Genomic DNA, 25128 nt, shown 5'->3' with positions numbered 1-25128 from the left:
GGAACCGAAAACTCAGAGTTTCCCATCTCAGGGTTCATCAACTCAGAGTTCAGAATTAAACTCGGAGTTTGTTAAACCCGCTTCTTGAAATACCCCCCTGATCTTAAAGGACAGCAGCTTCAGAATTTCAGAGAAAAAGTCAAGTCTTCTGAAAGTCTTATGTCAAACATTCATGTAAATGTAAGACACGCAGGTGGAATTCTGCAGAGGCTCCAGTTGGCACTAAATCATGATAACACAGAGACAATCAAGTCCCCTGTGTTGTTTGCAGATCTTGGTTCCACCAGCAGTGTGTGATGTCAGCTGACAATTCAAGCAGCCTTCAGATGTTATACTATAAGTGCCACCGCTGCCTATGAAAGATATTCATGAAGCTATTGTTCTTTAAAGTATTCATTTGTTTATAACGACTGTAAAAGTAGCAATTTAATTTAGGCTTTGTTTATTTAAATACTGAGGGATGTCAATTTAGCTAATCTGCTGTGTTCATGCAATAGTGTTTGTCAACCATTGTACTTAAAGTTTCTGAAAGATTTTATACTGCATTAACAGTATACTGCACAACAGTATTAATTTCTGACATTTACTTTCCCCCAAACCCTACCCATCATACACTGGGTCCCCCGAAGTTCCGTTCTAATACAATAAAAAGTCTGCAGTACACAATATCAAAAATAAATAGTATTGTAATATGTACTAATAAAAAACAAGTATGAGTACTTTTTCATTAATATGTATTAACAAAAAATGCTTACCAAACAAAAAGTGATTTACATAATGGACCACGTGAAGGCATCAAGACAGTGTCTGTATCATGTGTTTTTCACATTAAAACTCACATTAAAAGGAAGCCAGAGCAGGCAAAAGGGGCAAAAATCTGAAACTGGAACTAAGAACTGCATTTAATAAATATCCACTTGTATTATGGCTATTTGTGGACGTGTATCTTTCACTTTATATTTAACCGTTGATATTTTCATTCCGTTGTTGCTGCACCCTTAATTTTTCCATATGATCAACTGTTAAATTCCTCTCTCTCTATATTAGCTATAATTGTGAAAGCTTTGGAGTCTCTAGTTATTGTCCTAGGCAGGCTGCAGCTTGTTAAGTGGATATGTGCAAAGAAAACGCTTAATGAGTATTTAAAACATTTCCCCTCTGACTACATTCTCAAGCTTTTGGATATAGTTAGTGCTGAAGGACAGCTATAATGGCGGAAGGTTTTGAGTCTCTGGCTATTATTTTAGGTAGACTGTTGCTCATTAATGAGATGTGGGCAAAGAAAACTCTTAATGAATATTTGAAGTATTTCCCTTCTGGCTACATTCTCAAGCATTTGGATGTAGTAGGTGCTGAAGGAAGGCTATAATCTTGGAAGATTTTGAGTCTGTAGTTATCATTTTAGGTATGTTTTTGCTCGTTAAGCATTTTACCTATGCACAGAGAGAACGCTTGATCAATAATATTTCTGACAGCGTTCTCAATGTTATGTCAGTGGTAGACTGTGTGTGTTTGGGTTAAAGAAGATTCGACCCGGAGCTCTCGTTACTTGTATGTCTCTTACTCAAACATGTCTCAAAAATCTCATGTGAACACCAATACGTCAGTCATACAGATGCCCAAACACATTGCACCTAGGGGGCGCACTCAGTAATATTCCTAACACAACATCCCCCTTTTTGAGAAATGTACTGACACTTCAGCATTTCTCACTGCAAAATAAAATGTTACCTTATTCAACAGTAATGTTTCAGTCCTCCCTACGGAGCTAAGATAACACATGGAATACATTTCTGTTCTATTACATAACCTAACCTCTGTATGTTTTTTTTTTTTCTTTGACCTATGAAGGTGGGGTAGACTGCCCAATCCTTCAGCTGAGTGAAGCGTTTATTCTGTCCCATGTAGATAACTCAGGCAACCTAGAGGACCTACTAAGTAATGTCAAAGTCCCTCAGGTACCCTGGCTATTTTTCTCCCTTGTCAGGTATCGTTGAGCTGGCTCAGGACTGCAGGGCTGTGCAGGGATCCGTTGATTTGTTGTTGTGATGTCTTGTGATGTCTCTGGTAAGGTGACAGTGTTTTCTGGAGCCACAGGTGGGCTGACATGGTGGTAACGATTACGACGCAGCACTCCCGTGGGGGTCTCCACCATCTAGGATGTTGGTGTGTTGGCTGTTTTCAGCACTGTTCCTCTCTCTCTGGTGTCTGATATCCAGACGTAGTCATCCACATTAAAGCCTGGGAGGTGGTGAGCTCTGTCTCCTGTTGAAATTCTGCTGTTGTCTCTCTTTCTCTCTTTGCTCTTTCTGTCTCAGCTTATGCAAGCTAGTCCATCCTAGCTTAAGAGAAGATGGAATGCCAGGGACAATGGTTCTGATCTGTCTACCCACAAGTAATTCAGCTGGACTATGGCCATTAGAAAGAGAGGTGGCATGGTAGACCATAAGTGCTAAGTAAGGGTCTGTTTCCTTCTGTAGCAGCTTTTAAATCGTTCTTACTGCGTGCTCTGACTCTCCATTGCTTTGTGGAAATTTTAGACTCAATGTTACATGTTTAAATGCCCACTTCTCTGCAAACTGGCAGAAACTATCAGATGCGAATTGGGGACCATTATCTGTCCTTACTTCTGAAGCAATGCCGTGTCTAGCAAATATTGACTTGAGGTGTTCAATGACAACTGCTGATGTTGTGCTAGGTAGTTTAGTTTTCAGAAGGAGGTCGTTCTCTACTGTCATCTCTCCAGCAATCTGTAAGTATGGTTGAAATCTCCCCTCTATTGTAAATCTTTCTGGCTACCCCTCACGACAGAATGTCTACACCTGTTTCAGTATCTCATCTCTGTCTTGGTGATCCTTCATCTCCTGTAACCTCTTTTCTGTGGCAGGTAGGCTGGAAAGGACCATGATTACATACAGGTTGAGCTCTATTTCTAGGTGAGTATCAGCTCTGTCCTTCTGAGGTGCTCTTGACAAGACACTGGCAGTGGCTATGTTCTTTCCTGGAACTTGTGCGATTGTGTATGTGTACCGCATTAGTCTCATCCTTAGTTTTTGAATTTGTGGGGGAAGCTCATTCAAGTCTTTTGAGCCCAATAAAGGTGCAAGTGGTTTATGATCAGTTTCAATATGGAAGTCTATACCTACCAGGAAATCACACACCCATGTTATTGCTAAGGCTTCTTTCTCGGCCTGGGCATATCTCCGCTCAGTGTCACTGAAGGCTTGGGATGCATATGCTACAGGTTTCAAAATGCGGTCCTCCTGTTTTTGAAGTAACACTGCTCCCAGTGCACATGAAGATGAGTCAGCAGGAAGTACTGTGTAAGCATTGGCATTGTAGAGTGGCAAGACAGGTGGAGTGCTCAGCTCTCCCTTGATGGTGTCGCAAACATTTTGCAGGGCCTCTCCCCAGATCCACATATTTCTAGCACATAGAAGATCCCGCAGTGGCTGCGTCTTTTCAGCTAAATGGGGGAGGTGTTTCTCTAGATGATTAACCATTCCTACGAATCGTCTTACTCTACTGATGTCTGTTGGTTCTTCCATGTCAGTTACTGCTTTCAGTTTGTCTGGATCTGCTTTGACCCAGTTTGTCTCGTTGATCTGCCCCAGAAATTTTACTGAGTTTTTTGAAAATTCACACTTCTCATTTTTTAGTGTGACCACGTTCTCTCCTAGTCTGTTAAGCACTTTAAGCAGATGAGCATCATGGAGTGCCTGTGTTTCTGCATACACTAGCACATCATCCACCTGAAATAGCACTCCCTCTAAGCCTTCTAGGATGCGAGACATTCTTCTCTGAAAATGCTCTGGTGCTGAGGAGATACCAAAGCATAGTCAGTTAAAACAGTATTGCCCAAAGGGGGTGATGAATGTGGTGAGGAGTCTGGATTCATCTGACAGGGGTATATGCCAAAACTCTGAGTTTGCATCAAGTTTGGAAAACACTTCCACAACTTCCAGCTGGCCTAAGATGTGTTCTACTGATGGCAGCATGTGTTTCTCTCTTTTCACTGACTTATTCAATTTCGTATACTCTGTATACTCTGTCTCAGGAAACACTGTAACATCAGCTCCAGTATCTATCTTCAGCTGTGTTGAATAGCCATTCAGTTTTATTTCAGTGAATCAGGCACTAAAAATGAGCCTAAAAATGCTACTTCCCCCACTGTAATTTACAGAGGTAGTTTCAATTTCTCTTACTGCTCCTACAAACTTTTGCATAATGTCCTTTCTTGTGACAATTGTTGCAATTTACGTGCTGGACACTGTTTACTATGGGCTGGTGTTCTCCCACATCGCTTGCAAGGTGTCAGAGAGTCACCAGAAAATCGGACGCAAGCGCAGAGTTTGTGTTTTAATCAGAACCAGGTGAATACAAACTGAAACACAAATCAGGTCTTCCAAAACTAAGTAGAAAACAAACAGAAAAGCAAAATGGCAAACTGAAACTGGAATATAAATCAGGACAAAGACTCAGAATCAAACTTGGAATAAGACTACAAATAACACTAGGCAGCTACGGAGCGCTCAGAATACACATTGTAAAGTGTATACTTCGTGATGATTTTGGGAAATACCAAGGTTTATAAAGGGGGGAATCAGGGAAAACAAAGTGAACACAGGTGTGGAGAATGATGAAAGGACAGGCCGATGATTAGTAAACTGGTGATGCCGATCGCTGAATGGCTGGAATCAGTGTAGGAGGAGACGAAGTCGTTACACAAGGTAAGTCCTCCTCAGCTGGATGCTATTTGTTTGGTGTGTTCCTTTGCATTTTAATTTGCTGCTGCCCTTTTGTTTTTGCTGTATGTTTTTTGATGGAAACGGACACTGTCCAGATTTGCAGTAGTATCGGCTTTAAAGTTACTTTTCGTTAACTCCTGCTGTTTTTTTTACTTGCTTGCTTTGTCGTACGCGCCTGACTGCTTTCTTCAACGTTAACTCGGCAACCATCTGAAACTGCTCAGACAGTTTCTTGTTATGGAAACCCGCTACCAGTCTGTCTTGTATCATCTCATTATGTAAAGCTTCATAACCACAGTGCTCGGCTAGACAATAAAGTGCAGTGATAAAATTATCCACTGTCTCTCCTGCTTCTTGCTGCCGTTGGTTGAATTTGGCTCGTCCAAAAATTATATTCCATCTTACCACAAAATGTGCCTCAAGTCTTTGTACTACGGTATCATATGCCTTGGCTTCATCATCAGTAAGCCGGAGGGAAGTTAAGATGTCCTCGGCATCATCTCCCGTCGTATAAATCAGGGTATTTGCCTGTTTTGCGTCTGGCTGTCCTGATGCTATCCTGTATCTTTCAAACTGCCTGACCCATTTGGGCCATTCCTCAGGTTTTGAAAAGTCAAATTTTTGTGGTGGTGGAATTTGAAACTGCTCCATGTTGCTGCTTTTTGTCTCTCTCTCTCTCAGTGTTCTAGCTAGCAGTAGGCTACTCTCAACTGTTCCCCTTCTGTAGCCGATGTGAGTTCTGTCTAGTTTGGTTGATTGAGGTTGAAGTTTTTCCCTTTTTGCTGGGTTTAACTAATTTCTGCCTTAAACTCAAACGGAGTACTCTGACACTATGTTATGTCATCGGTAGACTGTGTGTGTGTTAAAGAAGATTCGTCCCAGAGTTCTCATTACTTGTATGTCTCTTACTCAAGCACATCTCAGAAATCTCATGTGAACACCAACACGTCAGTCATACAGATGCCCAAATACATTGCATCTAGGGGCAGCACTCAGTAATATTCCTTACACAACACTGAATAATAATAATAATAATACATTTTATTTGTAGAGCGCTTTTCATGATACTCAAAGACGTTTAACAAGCATGAAATGATCAGTAAAAGAATCATAATCAAAGAAAAATAATAAGAGAACATAAGAAACAATAAAATAAGAAATAAGAGTCAGAGGCACTTGACTAAGGAGAGAAAAGTCGTGAAATCAATGCAATAAAAGAGTATAAGACAGTGTTAATCATAGATTGAAAGCAGTTCGAAAGAGGTGGGTTTTAAGGAGGGATTTGAATAATGTTAGTTCAGTGCAGTCTCGGATGTGTTGGGGGAGGGAGTTCCAGAGGGAGGGGGCAGCAATGGAGAAGGCTCTATCGCCCCAGGTCCAGTGCTTGGTCCTGCATGGTACAGACAGGAGTTTCGCATCAGAGGAACGGAGGCTCCGGGAAGGAGCGTGGAGATGGAGCAGGTCGGTGAGATAGGAGGGGGCCTGGTTATGGAGGGCTTTGAAGGTGAAAAGGAGAACTTTGAATTGGATCCGTTGAGGGACAGGAAGCCAGTGGAGTTTCTGAAGGACCGGGGTGATGTGATCATGGGAACGGGAGTGAGTGAGCAGGCGAGCAGCAGAGTTCTGGATGTATTGAAGTATATTTAGGACTTTGGTTGATGAGCCGTGAAGATTGCTGTTTCAGTAGTCAATCCTGGATGTAATGAAAGCATGGATCAGAGTTTCTGCCGCAGAAAAGGAGAGTGATGAATGGAGACGTGCTATGTTCTTTAGGTGGAAGAAAGCAGTTCTGGTGATGTGGTTAACATGGTGTTCAAAAGGGAGGTTGCTGTCAAAAATGACTCCGAGATTGCGGATGTGTGGGGAGGGAGACAATGTGGAGTTATTGAAAGTGAGGCAGACATTGTGAGCATTTTTGTGAGGGATTTGGGACCGATAATGATCATATCTGATTTTTCCTAGTTTGTTGACATGGGATTCCAGACGGGAAAGAAGAATGGTGTGGTTGATGGTGTCAAAAGCTGCGGTGAGGTCGAGGAGGATGAGAATGCTGAGGTGGCCAGAGTCTGAGGAGAGGAGTAGCTCATTGGTGACTTTGAGCAGAGCCGATTCGGTGCTGTACTGTGAACGGAAACCAGATTGAAATGTTTCGAACAAGTCGTTTGAGCTGATGCGGGCTTTAATTTGGGAGGCGACAACATGTTCCAGTATTTTTGAGAGAAAGGGGAGATTGGAGATGAGACGGAAATTGCACATGGGGTTGAGTCCAGGTTTTTTGAGAATGGGGGTGACAGCAGCCAGTTTGAGCGTTTGGGGGACTGAACCAGAACTGAGGGAGGAGTTTATGATCAGTGTGATGAGTGAGGAGAGAACCGGGAGACAGTCCTTGATGAAGTTGGATGGGATGGGATTCAGAATGCAGTTGGAGCTTTTCATTCCCGCCATGATGTTGGCCAGTTCCATTGGGGAAATGGAGGAGAACTGAGACATGGGGCTGAGTGGTGAATTGGAGAGATGCACTTTGGGAGCTGAGGAGGGCAAGGGAGGTGATCAGATTATTGTAGATGGTATCAATTTTAGTTTGGAAAAATGAAAGGAACGAGTTACACTTATTGACAGTAAAGGTTTTGAGAGTGTTGTCAGTGGGCTTGAGAAGATTGTTTATTGTGGAGAAGAGAGCCTTGGAGTTGTTGGAGCCAGAGTGTATGAGATCTGAGTAATAGGTGGACCGAGCCGTGGTGAGAGCTTCTTTGTATTATTGGAGGTAGTCTGAATAAGCCTGAAGATGCACTGTGAGGCCAGTTTTCTTGTAGAGTCTCTTGAGCTGGCGGTCGCGGGTTTTCATTTGGTGGAGTTCAGGAGTGTACCAGGGAGCTGAGTGTGTGAATGAAACGGTTTTGGTTTTATCAGGAGCCATCTGATCAAGACAGCAGGAGAGTATGTTGTTGTAATAATTAACGAGATCAGAGGGATTATCAGACAGAGGGGGAGAGGAGGTGGACAGTTTACTAGCAAGAAGAGCAGATAGAGCCGAGGGAGAGACAGATTTGAGGTTTCTGAAGGATATATTTCATTTGTCTTTTGGAATGGGGATAGGGATGTCGATGTCCAAAATGACTGCCAGGTGGTCAGAGACGTCAAGTTTGAGGCTGGAGAGGTGATGAATTGAGAGTCCAGTGGAGCAGACCAAATCCAAAATGTGACCATGGCTGTGAGTGGGGAAGTTGATATGTTGTGTGAAGTTAAAGCATTGTAATAGTTCTAGGAATTCTGTGGCGAATTTACAGTCAGTGTCATCAATGTGGACATTAAAATCACCCAGGAGGAGAATAGAAGATGAGATGGCACATAACTGGGTCAGAAACTCAGAGAGAAAGGAAGCGTTTGGCTTAGGGGACAGTAAATAACGCCAGTGACCAGAGGAGTGGGGCCTGAGAGTTTGAAGGCAATATGTTCAAACGAGCAACAGGAGTGGAGATGGTGGTTGTTTTGATGTCCTCCCTGAATACAGCAGCGACGCCACCTCCCCGCCCATCAGTGCGGGGTTGGTCAATGTAAGTGAATCCTGTTGGTGTTGTCTGGTTTAATGAGAAATAGTCCAGGGGTTTGTGCCAGGTTTCAGTGAGACAGAGGAAACCCAGATTATTGTCAGTTATAAATTCGTGCAAGATAAGGCTTTTTTGTTGAGCAAACCAATGTTCAGCAAAGCCATTTTCAGGTGGCATTGCTTTGAAGGTGGTTGTGAGGACCGGGGAAGGGGACGAAGATTGGCCAGATTCACGTGTTGTTTGTTGTGATGATGTAATGTGGAAGTTGGTGCACGACAGGACGATAGGGATGGAATTGAATATGGAGACGAGGTGTAATATGTAAACATGCAGCCAGATCCTCTGTGTAGAGAATGGCCGCAGTGAAGTATTCCAGTCTCCCTGAGAATGTCCATACAATCTTTTGGATATGTTTAGTACTATGGAATAGCTATCAATGTAAGCAGTTTGGGGTGTCACATTTGGTACTTTAAAGCGTGTTAGGCTTAAGTGCTTTCCACATTAAGTGTTTTAGACTGTCCAGATCAGGGCTGTCTTTCAGTACCATGTTAACCTTTTTTACACATGCGCAGAGAAAACACAATCAATATTTAAAATACTTCCCTTCCGACTACATTCTCAAGCTTTTGGATATAGTTAGTGCTGAAGGAACACTATAATCATGGAAGGTTGAGTCTCTAGCTATCATTTTAGGAAGGTTCTAGCTCGTTAAACTTTTTTACGGATGTGCAGAGAAAACGCATGATCAGTATTTAAAATATATCCCTTCTGACTACAATCTCAAGCTTTTGGATATATATAGTACAGTGGAATAGCTATAAATGTGAGCAGTTTGGAGTGTCTACCTGTCATATTTGGTATTTAAGCATTTTTCACATTAAGCATTTAGACGGTCCCGTCTGAGCCTGCTTCTTGCAACTCCATTTTTGTCTCAAGCTTCGTGCCGTGCCACACACATCAGTCAACAGGTAAGTTAATTTAATCATCTTATCTTTAAATGTTTGATAAATGTAGTTTGCTTGATGAGCAAACACAGGTTTACAGTTTTGTTCCTCATTTTAACACAGGCGGCAGCCTGCTTTTGTGATATTTCCCCTCTAAAATAACATGTAGACTAAAATTACAACTTTATTCTAGTAATATTATGACATTTTTCTCATAAAATTATAATCTTTTTGTCAAAATCTCAGATTTTTTCCCCCCTTAATGTAGCCCTAATACTCCGTCGTAAGAACAGACAACTACAATTAAAATCAAATAACTTAGATAAAAAGAAGGATATGTACTTTTTGCAACATTACTTTTTTGCTTTTTTCCATCAACGCAGAGGAGAGGACTCTAACCTAACGTTAGTCTGACTGACTGTGCTTGCATCAGAATTCAGTTAATGTCCATTACAGTGTGCATACACATGAACATGACACAAGCTCTAACAGAGGCAACAGGAATTGATTAAACCAGTAGTATTAGCTAGCCAGTCCATTAACATAATATTTCGTTTTTGTATGATTACCATTGATGTATCACAAAAAAGGCCAAAAAACAAAAACAGACCAACAAACAAACAAACAAAAAAAACCCCCAAAAATGTTCAAGCTGTCTTGTGGGACATTTCAAGCACTCCTGGGGGCCCTCTGATAGCCACGGGGGCCCTAAGCAGCCGCCTAGTTCGCTTTTGTGTCGGGCCATCTCGGTTTTTGCATGAATTGCTCTGTGAAAATAAAGCTTGGATGTGAACTAAAGAGTGAGAGACCTCTTTCAGGGAGGGCAAACCAGTTGACTAGGAAGAAAGTGTTGAGACAATAAAAGATAAGATACAATACACTCTCCAATGGCTAGCTAATCTCAGACGATGATCCCATTCATGCTGGTCTATGTGGTGCCAGGCAGCTATCAGTGGTGGCAAGCATGTAACTGATGGGGAGAAACACTTGATCGACAAGAATGAACACTTGTCTATAGGCAGGTGTTGAATGGAATTGCAAGGCACTGAGATAAAAAGTAGTCACACCACTGAATGACAGGAGAGGGAAAAAATGGTGGTGAATGAAAACACAGTGACCACAGTGTAAAGATTTAAACAATAATCACATTTAATTAACCATCAGACTGAAATGTTTAAAAGCACGGCTGCATTTTCAAAAGGCATATTTTTATTTTAATGAAATCCAGGTTCATTTTCATTGTTTTAATTCAGTCCTTATAATTACTACCTACCTAATACAACTAAAAACTGTATTTTACTGTCATCATTTTCCTTTTAATGAATATTCATAACTTTAACCCCTCATAATTATTCACTGGTTGTAATTAACTGTAAATAGCTATTTTTTGACCCAGAAAACTTCTGATTTGAGTTTAAAGAATGTTGTGGACACTTATCTCAATTTAATTATATCTGTAAAACTTGTTTTTATGACATTGAAATTAAAATTGGAATCTTGTTGGTTTATATTACAAGCCATAGTTCTGTGGCTGGGATGACCAACTGTTGCCAGGTTGGCACCACGTCACCCATCCTGGTGCCGAACAATTAAGAACTGTCAGCACCACTGCTTGCACTCAGTCACTCTGTGGCCTCCTGCTGGTCATTCTGTGTTTTCTTTTACCATGTGCTTTTGTTTGTTTTGGTTTTCCTTGTGCTTCTGACCCCACCCCTCACCTGTGTTCTACTTCTGCCATTGTTTGTTTCCTGCCTTCTGAGTTCACCTGTTTCTCATTTTGTTTGAATCACTCAGCCTACTTATGTCTTCCTCTGCTCGTCCCTGTTTGTCAGATTGTCCTAGCCTCTTGACTGTTTCCATCTAGACCAGGGCTGTCCAAACTTTTTGCAAAGAGGGCCAAATTTGATAAAGTGAAGATGCCCGGGGGCCAATAGTTCCTTCTGACATTTTTTTCACCACAAAAGTTACATGAAAATACACACTGTTATAAAACAATTTTCATTGTCACAATTATCTTTATTTTTCAAATGGCAATGTAACCAAATATTAGCCACTCAGGCAGGCGTGAACAACTCTAAAGACACAATTCTGCCTTTCATTTATATCTGGAGAGTCAGATAACATTGAACAAACTGTATAGAATACCTTAAATTTCCATGAGTTTGATAAATAACTTTGCCTCATGAACATTTTAAACAGGAGTTATAAGTAATGCAAAGTGGTCTGTTATCATTAAAGTTAAAACAAGTGAATTTTGCCCTTGTCTTTTACAAGATCTTTCAGGAAGCCAAAGTTTGTGTCACATCTACAGGAAGATTATACTTTATTAATCCCACAACTGGGAAATTCACTTGCCGCAACAAGAAATAAACACCTATGTAAATATACATTGAGGTCAAGCAGCTCCTCTGTCACGTTCATGTTGTCAACTCCTCTTAAAAATATCAGTAGTTGTGCAGTGTCAGATGCATCGGTACTTTCATCGCAGGCTAATGAGAAATCATCAAAAGCCACTCCTCTGTCCCCCAGCTGTCTCTGAATATCTGACGATATGTCCTCAACTCTCCGTGCCACAGTGTTGCGTGCCAGGCAAACATTCATAAATTCTTGCTTCCTCTCGGGGCAAATGTTCTCCAGCAGCTTGGAGTAGCTTCACTTTTTCAGCGCGGTCACTCCCTGTTAGCTTGCTATATGTTGTAGCATGTTTAGTCTCGTAGTGTGTCTTAACGTTGAAATCCTTAAGCAAACACAAACACAATTGCCTCGATTTTCAGGGAAAAAGTACTGTAATTCCCACTACTCCTGAAAGCGGCGGCCCTCACTGTCAACTTTTCTCTCTCTTTTTTTTTTTTTTTGCAGTCGCCATGGCAGAAATGAGCGGTGAAGGGTTGGCGGCACAGATGCAGAGGCAGATAGCATTAGAATGGTCCTGCCACCATGTGGTGAAAGGAGGAATTACATTTTTAAAGTTTTATGATTTATTTATTCTGACAGAGCTAGCGAGCCATAAATAACACATAGTAAGACTGAAGCTGCGGGCCGTATGAAATCTGACCGCGGGCCGGACTTTGGACATGCCTGGTTTAGGGTATGGTTGCTTGAACACCATTGTTTATACAGCCTAGCCATTTTTCTACCATCAGTCCATTACCACGCTCAATGATCGCTTGTGCACTACAAACTAAAGATTCAAGAGTTTTATTGTCACGTGCACAGCAAAACAGGCAGTTACACTGTACAATGAAATTCTTACTTTGCTAATCCTCCGTTACCAGACGAGTGTGAATAAAGACAATATATAAATAAGTAGAAAAATCTTATATGGAAGACAATATAAATAAGTAAAAGAATCTTATAAAGAAAACAAGAGATAAAAAAAACAAGAGAAAAATACAGCTGGGGTAGATCCATGAAAGTGAGGTAGATCTATGAAAGTGACTTAGTATTGGAGTAATTGGAGGAACCAAGATTCCAAAGAGGGAGTCTGTCCTGCTTCGACTGGCACATGGGTGGTTAGATTATAAATAGTGTGAGAACAAGTAAAACTCTTTGAGGAATGAGACATGATCTAGAGGGATTAGACACATCAGAGGACATTATGAAGGCAGTGGGGACATACTCTTTATCAGGGATGTCTCAATGGTCGTTCAGTCAAGGAAAGGCTGGGGGAAACTGGCCAAGAAGAGGTGCAGGCCAGCAAGTGGGAAGGTTAGAGGGCACACAGGGTCACAGAAATCACTCCACAGTTCTAGCCAAAGATCATGTTGGTAGATGGCTCAAGCTATGTCTGTCACATTGTTCACTGTGCATGTGTAAAGGGGGTTAGTTGGTCAAACACAGGGAAGACGTGATGCTTTTTGACGTTATAATAGCAGACCCTGTTACATTATAGCACCCAAACACAGAAACTGTGGACACTATGGTGACTGCCAATGTTAGACCTCTCAGCAAGCTCTTTTCTTTTTTTATGTTTTAAAAGAAAATACATTCAGCTTATACATTCAACACATCAAATAAGCATGTTAATATATGAAATATATCAGCCATACAACTACCACATTCTATTGGAGTGCAAGAAAACTACCACAGTCTGCATTATAGGAAACAAACAGAATCACATATAAATAACATAATCACACAAACACAGACACAGTTGGCAATGTGGTGTCCGCTAATGCTATACCTGCACATAGAAAATTAAAAAAAAATTTAAAAAATTCTACAATTACATCTCCAGCAGAGCAGAATGAAATGACTGGGATTTATGGAATGTTTACTTAGCAAATATAACGGACTTCCCAGGCCATATTACACATTGTATTCATATGAAAAGCTTATTGCCTTATGAACTGTACTTTAGAATACAAGTTAAGATGACCTTTATTTTCATGAAAACAGTGAAATGTAGCATACAATATTTCAAAGTTTGACTTACCTATCAGCAAGCATATGCGTGCTTTGCTCATGGTACAGGCAGGTTCTAAAGGGACAAAAGAACAGATCTAAAGATATGCAGTGCACCTCAGGAGACTCCTAAATAGCTTGTAATGACTGGTGATGTTTAATTATGGTAAGATTCATTATTAACAAAGAATTGAGTTTTACATGTGTCTGGGGCTCAACGCCTTGGAGCCCTGGTGTGTAAAGGGAGAGAGAGTGACATTAGTGCTCATGTAACACATTTCTAATACTAGAGTCTGGTGATATGGACAGCATGGATTCACAGAGAGTTACAGTTATGGAGACATGGATGCAGGACAGCAGTTCCACGATCGAGGGAAGCACATAGACAAGAACACTGCATCTAGTCAGGAACTGTCATGAGAGACTGTACATCAGGGAAACAGTGAGGAGGAGCTGGATCATGAGAAAGAAGAAAAGAGGAAAAAGGAGGGCCAGCAGAAAACACAGTCAGCTAAAAGGAGACCAACAACCAACCAACACACAGCCAACTAACAGACACCAACACCCAACCAACACATGGTCAACTAACACACACAGCACCCAACCCAAAGTCAGCTGACATATACCTAGACCCCACCAATCCAGTCAATTAACACACACTAACACATGCTCAAATGACAGAATTTTTCGGCGACCTGTACTGTCATTACTGCAACCCTTAAATGGCATGGAATCTCTTCTGTCACTGATCACCTTACAGCCCTGCTCCTTTGAATATACTGCCAACAGGAGAAGACAGTTTATCTTAAGTAAAGTATTAGGCAACAACATATAACTGTTACTTTTCAGCATTATTATTGTATTACTTGTAATTGTCCACTGGGTCGGCACCTATTGCACACCTGTCTGGCCAGGATGGGGTATCCTCTCTCTGTGGTCCTTCTCAAGATTTCTTCCATTTTTTCACTGTTACATCTGGGTTTTTGTGGAGTTTTTTCTGGCCCGCTATGAGGATTAAGTCAGGGGGTGCCATCCTGTTTTGTTTGTTGTGGGCATGTAAAGCCCTTTGGGCTCTAAATAAACTTGAATCTGTGTCTGTAATAAAAAAAAGAGCAGTTTCATAAGTTTGAGTTCCTTAAGCTCCTTAAGTCTTTCTAATGCCTCTGATATGAACAGCAAATCAAAGACCAGACTGAATAGTTTGAACATCAAATAAAAGATCACAGTCAGTTACCAGGGTTTGTTTAGTTTCTTTTCTTTTATTTAAGTACCTGTGGATGCCATCATTGTAGCAGAACTTCTGTTAAAACAGGCCTATAAGGTAAGTATAACCTGTATGTGTGCTCACACAAAACTGTAATGCATAGTGCAGAACCAAGACTTCTTTTCAGTGAAATGTAGCACAGCCCCTAGGGTTAACTGTTTTCATGCTTGTTTTCAAATGTGAAAATCAGTTTTCAATCAGTTACTTTATTTCAGTAAGTTCAGCCTACTGTGTGTTTGCTTAATTTTTTGTTTGTGTATTTATTTACTTATTTTATTCATTTATTTATTGGGATAATTAATTTGCACTTTTTTCAGTTATTATAATAATCAGGTTTTGCAGTGGTAAATGAACAAAGCCAGCTCGACATTTCTCAATGTGTTTGTTACTGGATGAACAAACGGACAAGTAATGCTTTGTTTGTACATTAGCAAATAATTTAGAATCTCTGTGATCACACACACACACACACTGTGAGCAGTTAACCCATCCTGTACACACCAGTAGTGAGCACAGACACACCACGAGGAGGAGCAGTGGGCAGCACGCCTGCGCCCAGGGGGCAGCTGGGGGTTAAGTGCCTTGCACAAGGGCGGTTCAGTGGTGGATGTGGGAGGGGAGAACGCTGTGCACCCACTCCCCCCACCCACATTTTTCCTGGTCCCGGGGATTGAACTGGTGACCATCTGGTCGCAAGCCCACTTCTCTAACTGTAAGGCTACAGCTGCCCCATGGCTGCCCCACCTTGAACTCCTAGAACTTTGTATGTTAACTCTTTTATACTGTGAACAAATCGTATACTGTAAAGTGACTGAGCAAGCAAAATATGGCAGCTGCATGGCCTACTTTTGGACATTTTCTCATAAAAGTACATAACGCTGTACTTTTAACATACAATAATAATGTAATGTAATGCATGGCACTAAACTGAAGTAATGAGAAATTATATATTATAAATTATGGATAAATTGATAAGGTACATAAAAAACATAATGAATTTCCAGATAAAGCAATAACACACTAAAATATTATGGTGTTACTTTATTGGGATGACTGAAAACTTTTATCATAAAAGAAAAGTCTAGCCTCCCTGGACCTAAGTGACCTCTTAAAGATTTATAGCCCACGCCATCCTTTTTGATCACAAGACGCAAACCTTTCCTTGTGAGAATAACAAAATCTACAGTTGGTGGCAGGTCTCTCCCCTACATGGTACAGTCTTCCAACCAAAGTCCAGGATTCTGACACACTCACTCAGTTTAAGTCTAAAGACCTACCTATTCAGCCTAGCATATAGCTAATCATCTTAGCCAAAGGGGTTGAGGTGTTGGACCGTGGTAATGGAATGTTTTAGTAAACTAAGATGTCAAGGCTGTCTCCTCTCTAATCACATCCAATCACTCAAGTTTGTTAGTGATGGAATGGGAAGTTGTTGATGTCTCAAGGACCCCAAATGGCCACTTGGCCCACTGCTTCCCCCCATCTTTTTGTTTTTTGGGGTCAACAATGCATTAATTAGGACTGCCAAAGCACTAGTGCTGCACTTGAATCAGAATCAAAATCATTCTAAAATATCTCAAAATATTCTACCACGTGGTTCAGTTGCTTAATAATCTTGCTCCTTCTTTTCCTTTATTTTCACTTTTCTGCCCCAACACTGGGATATCCATGCTGAAGTCTACAAGGTTCCAGTCCCAAGCATCTGCTCCCAGAATGAGGTCTATATACTTCTGTCCCTCCTGCCCGGAACTCCTGCACCTTGTCACCTTGGGCTCACTGACTGGGGGTTTAGACACTGATCGCTGTAAAACTGTTTTGAGACAATTGTTTACTGTAAAAAGCAATATACAAATAAACATGAACTTGAAGTTGAAAAGGACAGAAGAAAAGCCAGAGAAGAACTGGCCCAGCTGAGAAGATGGCCCAGAATTGGTACAGTGCAGACTATTTTACCACTACATTCAACCAGTACATAACTCCTTCTATAAGAACCAGTAATATTTTTTTTAAAGGCAGTTATGAATGTGAGCACAGCTCCTTAATTTAAGGACAGTTTGTCTTGGGAAAAGGACACATTATATACCACCCATTCAAAAACTTTAACATAAAACGGTTCAGCTTTAAAGGAAAAAAAAGTGAATACATGCATACAAAATTATTTATCAAATAGAAAAAAACAACATATATTGTGGTAGTTCAAATGCACTCTTTGTAGTGCAAGTAAGAACAGAAATTTTGTATGTTAGGCATTCACAAAAAAGATATAAGTATATATCATATAAGTTTCTCTACCATCATATTCTACAACCAGTACTTTCAGGAGAAGCATCACCTTCTGTTCTTCTCTCGACAACTTTTCAGCTCTCTATGCCATATTTGTCAAAGTGCCTTAGAATGATGCAAAGCTCCAGTTCCACTATTCCCATGGCAACCGTGTGCAACCTGTATCGATCTGCTCCACTATAAATTAAGTCTGGAAAACGCAGCTGGGAACCTCCACCGACAAACTCCTGAGCAAGTTGCTCCTGCCAAGACCCCAGTGGCCGCCAAGTGACACACTGCAAGCGATGCTGTCCTGGGCTGGAAGGCACATGACAGTAACCATAACCATAGAGCTGGCAACGTCCAAACGAATCCTGATGCCAAACCTGGAGATGGAACTTCGGCCAACCTTTAAAGAAGAAAAGAGAATACAGTCTGATGATGTTCCTCAACACCATAGCAGTTTTCATTCTGGTAAATGTCAAAGGTTGAACAAATACCTTGAATGCCTTTCGTGGTGTAATGTAGGTCAACAGGATGACTCCAGAATGCCATGTCCCCCATCTCAGGTAAATCGACTTGAGTCTGTCCCTCCTTCACACCAGAGAGAAGTCTCCATGCCCCTCCTTGTTCATAAACATTAAAAAAATTAAATCATTTTATATTTGTAGTCACCCTGACCTAAGGCAGTCGGACAAAGATGTTAGACAAGATGCAGTAAGACTGAATACCTGTATGGATGCAGCAAGACTGAATACCTGTATGGATGCAGTAAGACTGAATACCTGTATGGATGCCCCACTTGCAGAAAAGACTGCTCTGAGGAAAACCACTGGCCCCAACAATCTGGCCTATGATATGCAGCTCGGCCATAAGGTGAGTTTTGTGCCGCTGTAAGACAAAATTTTAGTTGAAATAAACACCATAGACAAGCAAATGAGTTTGTTACAGATGTACACTATTTTTGTGCATATACATTTTTGCAACTAAATTAAGCTGTTGCTCTAAGACCAAAGCAAAGTGACAAAATGAAATTCTCTTTATGTTCAGTTCTTATGACTAGCCTAAATAACAGCCTAATTTAAAACATAGCTCAGAGCAAAACACACAAGACTAAATAAAAACCTAGCCGAACGCTGATTAGTAAATACGTGACAGGCTGTTTAGTTCCTGGCATATTAAACATGACACGCGATTTATAATAAAGCAGAGGTAGTGAGTCAGCTTTATGGTGTCTCCTTAACAGATACTGACTGGGAGCAGACCAGCTGCGTTCACAAAAAGCAGTCGTTGGAACATGCCTAAACAGCAAGAACAAATAAACTAAATCATCTAAATCACCAAATCTGTTTAACCATGCAACTAAATGCTACGCTATTAACTACCCTTTTCCATAAATTACTTTGCGCCAGATAGTTTAAGATACCTCATGTTTAACCTTGAATAATACCAAGGTGGATCAGCGAAGAAAGTGTATTTTAGAGAACATACCTATAACTTGCCAGGCCACTAATCTCGTTGTTTACAATGCCTTGCCGTAGCCGCGATCCTGCCGTCCTTAGCAACACTTCTTCCTCTCTGTTTCTGTTTGGATTTTGCCGTTTACCGCCTGACGACAAAGTTGTATGCCGCCGCCTACTGTACTGGCATACGGAGCATTCCTGGTACGTAATGACGTTTGATTCTCTTATCCAACTCGCACTTTTGACTCTTTCAAAATAGTCCACATGCGTAGAATACCTCTTTAACTACGCTGTCAAAGAAGTGCTATTCTCCCCTATCTTTCTTACTGAATAAAGTCACATCATCTGGAGTCTTAGGTACCCTGCATGTTAAACACATGTTGCTTTCTTACGTTCCTTAGCTGTAACAACAATCGGATGCAGAGCCGACCCTGACCAATTTGTTGCCCTAGGCAAGATTTTAGCTGGTGCCCCTTGCATCGCAGCCAATTCCACCACCAACCATTGTGGTCATACACAAAAACTGCATAGCTTTGTGTCTTTGAGATTTTCTTTATTTTAGACAAAAAAAAAGTACTAAAGAAACAAGTGACATATACAAATTATAAATACAATACAAATAAGGTACTGCACAACATAAAATATTAAAGAAACCAGTGCAGACATAAAAATATTTATAAATATAATATAAATAAGAGTATTGCACACACACACACACACACACACACACACACAAACATACAGCCTTGCTCACCTTGCCTTTCTTGCAGCAAAGTCATCTATGACATCATCATAAGACAGTCGTTGTGTAACCACATGATTTATACTAATAGACTAGACTATGTAATCATATTGTTGTTGGCTTTTTTCATAAAATTTTTTGAAAAAGTGATATTAAAATAGTATTAGTAAAAAATAGTAAAAGTTAAATATTTTGGATTTTTTCTTCCTTCATTTAGAGCGTCCCTATGGATGGGCAGCGGCATTAGCATTTGCCTTTACTGCCTATGCGACAGCCCGGGTCTGATCAAACGACAACAATTAAAATCTATTTTAGCAAGTGCCACTCCTCTGTCTTTTGCCCCTTGAATCTTTGAGAACATCTGCTTTTCACTGACTGTTACTGCTAAGTCTTGATTCTTGACCACACCTGATAACTACATTGGTGTTAAATTTACTCATCTCTGCCCTTAATTAGTTCTTAAGATCTTATATCTTAGGCGTTCTCATGCCTGTCTCTGAGACTCACACCCTTGAATCCCTCCCACAGTTTCAGCTCCTACTTTCTGCTTTTTTGCCACAGGCTCCATTTTCATTTATTTAATTATATATACTTTATTAATCCCATGGAAAATTCAATCTCTGCATTTAACCCATCCGAGTAGTGAACACACACACACACATTGAGGCAGTGAGCACACACACCCGGAGCAGTGGGTAGCCACACAGCTGCAGCCCAGGGAGCAGTTGGAGGTTAGGTGCCTTGTTCAAGGGGGAGAGCGCTGCATATTCACTCCCCCCACCCACATTTTCCTGCTGGTCCGGGGAGTAAAACCAGCGACCTCTCAGTCAAAGCCCGCTTCTCTAGCCTTTAGGCCATGGCTGCCCCAAGATCAGGGGAGAGCGCGACTGCAGTCCCCCACTACCACAAATTATGCAGTCGAGATTCCCGCATTTGGAGAATTCGCAGAGGTCAGCATAGCCCAAGTGCAATGGCTAAGCCTCACCCTGGGTGAACCACCTTCGTGATCATGGTGTCTCCCCTGCCAGGTATCATGTCATCTTTAAAAACAACATGTTGTCTCTTTTTCTAAGCACCTTGTACTTAGTTCCTCCATGGTTTCTGCTAGACATTACTCTGCTCAACTTAAACATTTTTTTTATAATTGATCACTGCTCTTGCCAAGAGGCATAAACTAGGAGCCTACCATTTCCCAGAATATTAGCATATTAATCAGAACCACTGGCTTATTGGGTTCATTTACAGCAGGCATGTCCAAAGTCCGGCCCGCGGGCCCGCAGCTTCAGTCTTACTATGTGTTATTTATGGCTCGCTAGCTCTGTCAGAATCATAAAACTTTAAAAATGTAATTCCTCCTTTCTAATGCTATCTACCTCTGCATCTGTGCCGCCAACCCTTCACCGCTCATTTCTGCCATGGCGACTGCAAAAAAAAAAAAAAAAAGAGACAAAAGTTGACAGTGAGGGCCGCCGCTTTCAGGAGCAGTGGGAATTACAATACTTTTTCACTGAAAATCGAGGCAATTGTGTTTGTCTGTGTTTGTGTTTGCTTAAGGATTTCAACGTTAAGAGACACTACGAGACTAAACATGCTACAACATATAGCAAGCTAACAGGGAGTGACCGCGCTGAAAAAGTGAAGCTACTCCAAGCTGCTCTGGCATCGCAACAGCGATTCTTCACGCGGGTCTGTGAGTCAAATGAAAATATCTCCAAAGCCAGCTACGAAGTGGCCATGTTAATAGCTTAACATGGCAAACCTTTTACTGAAGGTACGTTTGTCAAAGACTGTGTCATGAAAATGGTGGAGAACATTTGCCCCGAGAGGAAGCAAGAATTTATGAATGTTTGCCTGGCACGCAACACTGTGGCACGGAGAGTTGAGGACATATCGTCAGATATTCAGAGACAGCTGGGGGACAGAGGAGTGGCTTTTGATGATTTCTCATTAGCCTGCGATGAAAGTACCGATGCATCTGACACTGCACAACTACTGATATTTTTAAGAGGAGTTGACAACATGAACGTGACAGAGGAGCTGCTTGACCTCAATGTATATTTACATAGGTGTTTATTTCTTGTTGCGGCAAGTGAATTTCCCAGTTGTGGGATTAATAAAGTATAATCTTCCTGTAGATGTGACACAAACTTTGGCTTCCTGAAAGATCTTGTAAAACACAAGGGCAAAATTCACTTGTTTTAAACTTTAATGATAACTGACCACTTTGCATTACTTATAACTCCTGTTTAAAATGTTCATGAGGCAAAGTTATTTATCAAACTCATGGAAATTTAAGGTATTCTATACAGTTTGTTCAATGTTATCTGACTCTCCAGATATAAATGAAAGGCAGAATTGTGTCTTTAGAGTTGTTCACGCCTGCCTGAGTGGCTGATATTTGGTTACATTGCCATTTGAAAAATAAAGATAATTGTGACAATGAAAATTGTTTTATAACAGTATGTATTTTCATGTAACTTTTGTGGTGAAAAAAATGTCAGAAGGAGCTATTGGCCCCCGGGCATCTTCACTTTATCAAATTAGGCCCTCTTTGCAAAAAGTTTGGACACCCCTGATTTACAGGGTTGTGTGGTAGGGGCATCACGCTATTACATTTTTGGGAGGGTATGGATCTTGATGGAAATAGTTTTGGGTGAAAGATTGGACAGTTTGCAAAGGTTTGGCATGGAAGGACAACAAATCAGCCACATTTTACCCTGTATTGGTGTTTTGTTTAATGGAAACAAGGAAATGCCAAAATGAAACATACTGAATGGAAGTTAAGCTAGCTGTCTTGTTTCATTCATCTTTAATATTATACTCAGTTGGTTCTAAAGAGCCTCTGACTGACTGTGTGGGGCTGGGGGTTTTTAGTTCTATGTTTGATATGAGGCTGACTCTGAAGCTAACAGCTTATCTAGCAGTCTGCTCCACAGAAATAACTATGTTATTTATTGGACTGCGATGGACAGAACAGGTAAGCCTGGATAAAACAGTGTTATGTTCTGATTCTTCTTCTGCTCTAAAGAGGTTGTCTTCTTGGTCATCTTGTCAAGATGGCTGAGAGGGGATGCTGATGGAGCTGTTTTCCATTTTGTATACACTGATAATAGTGGGTGTGATGGTCAAATTCTGTTGGATCCCTGCACAAGTTGATATTCTGAACAATGAGATAAAATTTAGAGGGAGTGAGGTGAAAGAAAGTAAAAGAAAGAAAGTTCATAAGTGGCAGGAGAAATGCATAAGGAGATACAGTGGAAGTGGTGACATGGAGACACTTTATGTGAAGAATTAGAATGCTAAATAAGTTATGGTTTTGACATACAGTATGAAATTCATCACTGTGTTATTACGGGAAATCATGAGCGTGGCAAATGCTTTTTTGAACATGTTAATGTCAAGAATAGTTTGGTGAAAGATTATTTTAGTGTGCTTGGACAGTAGTTTGGTTAAAGTTAGGGGTCTTACAGAGTTTAGTAATGGATTTCCATGGGTGCACAAAACTTAATTTGAATTTCTTTTAAGCACACGTGTAGGGGAGTGGGATCATGACTATATACCAGCTGTTGCTCTGCTCTGTTTCGGAACTTTGGGAGGACTCGTGCAAAAGTTGGAGGACATGAAAGCTGAGGCATCTGCTTCGACTTCAAACCCCTAGGACAAATATAATAATAATAATAATAATAATAATAATAATAATAATAATAATAAGTATATATCACTATGAATAGTCGCAAAGGGCTTTACATGTCTATAACAAAGTCAAATCAAAATTATATTATGCATAAGTTCGAGAAAATAGATAAGTCTTTAGTCTGGTTTTACAGGTACGGAGAGAGTTTGCCTTCCTAACTTCTGTAGGTAAACCATTCCAGAGGAAGGGAGAATGGTAGGGAAATGCTCGGTTGCCAGCGGACTTCTTTTTAACTCTTGGAATGACTAATAGTCCAGAGTCTTGAGAGGGCAGGGTGCGAGGTGGATTATAGGGTGTAATTAAGTCAGACAGGTAGGAAGGCACAAGCCCATGTAAAATTTTATATGTTAATAAGAGGACCTTAAAATCTGCCCTTGCATGAATTGGAAGCCAATGAAGGGAAGCCAGGACAGGTGTAATGTGATCAAGCTTCCTCGTTCTGGTCAGAATTCTAGCAGCAGCTTTCTGGACCAGCGGAAGACTTTTGGTACTAGAAGCGGGCAGGCCAGAGTACAGAACATTGCAGTAATTGAGGCGAGACGTGATGAATGCGTGAACAATGGTTTCTGCATCAGCCATACTTAGAAAGGGCCTAATTTTAGAAATGTTACAGAGGTGATAAAAAGCAGTTTTGGTTGTGTTTTTGATATTAGTGACTAGCGAGAGACTAGAGTCAAAAATCACACCAAGGTTCTTAGCTGAAGAGTTTTGAGTGATGATGCAGTTGTCAAAATTTAGGGTAAGATCGCTAAAAAGATGCTTATGCGTAAGGGGACCAATGACCAGCATTTCAGTCTTGCCTGCGTTAAGTATCAGGAAATTTGAAGACATCCAAACCTTAATAGCGCAAAGACACGCCTCAAGGTTAGCCAATTCAGAGCGACCATTGTGCTGGATAGGTAAGAAAATCTGAGTATCGTCAGCGTAACAATGGAAGGTTGTAACTATGAATAATGTCACCTAAAGGGAGCATGTAAATAGAGAGAAGAGGAGCAAGGACTGATCCCTGAGGAACACCATAGTTAAGCTCACGGTATTCAGAGGTCACGTTATTATAGTGGACACACTGCTTTCTCTCAGAGAGATAAGATATAAAGCAAGAGAGTGCCAGGCCATGAATGCCAATTTGGTTTTCGAGGCGCTTTAACAATATAGTGTGATCGACTGTGTCAAATGCTGCACTCAGATCAAGCAGAATGAGAATAGAAGTAGCACCAGCATCCATGGCTAATAAAAGATCATTAGTTACTCTAGTAAGCGTGGTTTCAGTAGAGTGAAAACACCTGAAGCCTGACTGAAATATTTCAAACAGAGTGTTAGAGGACACATGGGCTTTCAGCTGCGCAGCTATAATTTTTTGAAGTATTTTTGAAAGAAATGGGAGATTAGAAGAAGATAATTGACAGACGGCGGTGTTCAAATCAGACTCATTCCAAAACAAGAGTACAGTCAAGCGGGTTCCACGTCCTGTTGTCTGCACCAATATGGCATCCTGTATGAAAAGTGCGATTGTGAGGAATAGGTATGTTACCTCCTCATTAAGAGAATTGGAACCAATTGTAATAACACAAAACAGAGGTCACAAGTTGTTGATACTGTCCATTCAGCTTGCTCAGAAGTTCGAAAATTGCTCAAACATTTCGTTGACTGAGATAGATGGTGTTGTCTCAGTTGTTGTTTTATTCATTGTTTGACAGATTAAGTAATATGTTTCCTCCAGCGCAGCTACACAGCGAAAACTCTGAGAAGCAGCACAACAGTGCGGCGCGAGAGACTCGGAAGCCCGCCAGCGACGTGGCAAAGCTGGATCTCCCTCGCGTTCATCAACGGCCTGTGTGCTGTTCCTTTCCAGCAGGTTTGGGTCAGGGGTTCTTGATTATTAGCTCAGTCAGCTCACAGGAAGTTAGATAGATGTATGTTTAAAGTTTTTATTTTAGCATACAGTATATTTACATGCACATACACATTACCGATACTACTGCCAAATGAAACTGAAAGTCTTGAAAGTTGGAGATTAAAAATTGCCTGTCAGTATCAGTGTGTTGACAGTTACTCAAAA

The 25128-nt window shown here is 40.9% G+C and overlaps 1 protein-coding gene, 1 non-coding gene and 1 pseudogene across 2 annotated transcripts; all 3 read right to left on the bottom strand.

Annotated features, from left to right (window-relative positions):
* Positions 1-17265: 17265 nt before the first annotated feature.
* b9d2 (B9 domain containing 2) lies at positions 17266-18043 on the bottom strand. Its single transcript, XM_030783387.1, has 3 exons — positions 17956-18043; positions 17671-17796; positions 17266-17579 (listed from the first exon to the last, which is right to left on the bottom strand). The coding sequence occupies exons 1-3, from the start codon at positions 18041-18043 to the stop codon at positions 17266-17268; spliced, it is 528 nt and encodes a 175-aa protein (XP_030639247.1).
* A 2204-nt stretch (positions 18044-20247) lies between these two features.
* On the bottom strand, positions 20248-20407 carry LOC115819878 (U1 spliceosomal RNA). The gene has a single exon (XR_004025552.1). It is a non-coding gene; the product is annotated as a U1 spliceosomal RNA (small nuclear RNA).
* A 2746-nt stretch (positions 20408-23153) lies between these two features.
* On the bottom strand, positions 23154-24045 carry LOC115817914 (uncharacterized; annotated as a pseudogene).
* Between the last annotated feature and the right edge of the window lie 1083 nt (positions 24046-25128).

Source organism: Chanos chanos, chromosome 8 (assembly GCF_902362185.1).
Source record: "Chanos chanos chromosome 8, fChaCha1.1, whole genome shotgun sequence".
In the NCBI taxonomy this organism is placed as follows: Eukaryota; Metazoa; Chordata; class Actinopteri; order Gonorynchiformes; family Chanidae; genus Chanos; species Chanos chanos.
The sequence above is the reverse complement of the archived record's forward strand: the minus strand, read 5'-3'. Positions and strand labels throughout refer to the sequence as shown.

Coding starts and splice junctions, on each gene's coding strand:
- b9d2 (XM_030783387.1), bottom strand. CDS start 18,043: ATGGCCGAGCTGCATATCATAGGCCAGATTGTTGGGGCCAGTGGTTTT. Junction 17,797..17,955: donor CAAGTGGGGCATCCATACAG/GTATTCAGTCTT, acceptor TTTATGAACAAG/GAGGGGCATGGAGACTTCTC. Junction 17,580..17,670: donor CACCACGAAAGGCATTCAAG/GTATTTGTTCAA, acceptor TCTTCTTTAAAG/GTTGGCCGAAGTTCCATCTC.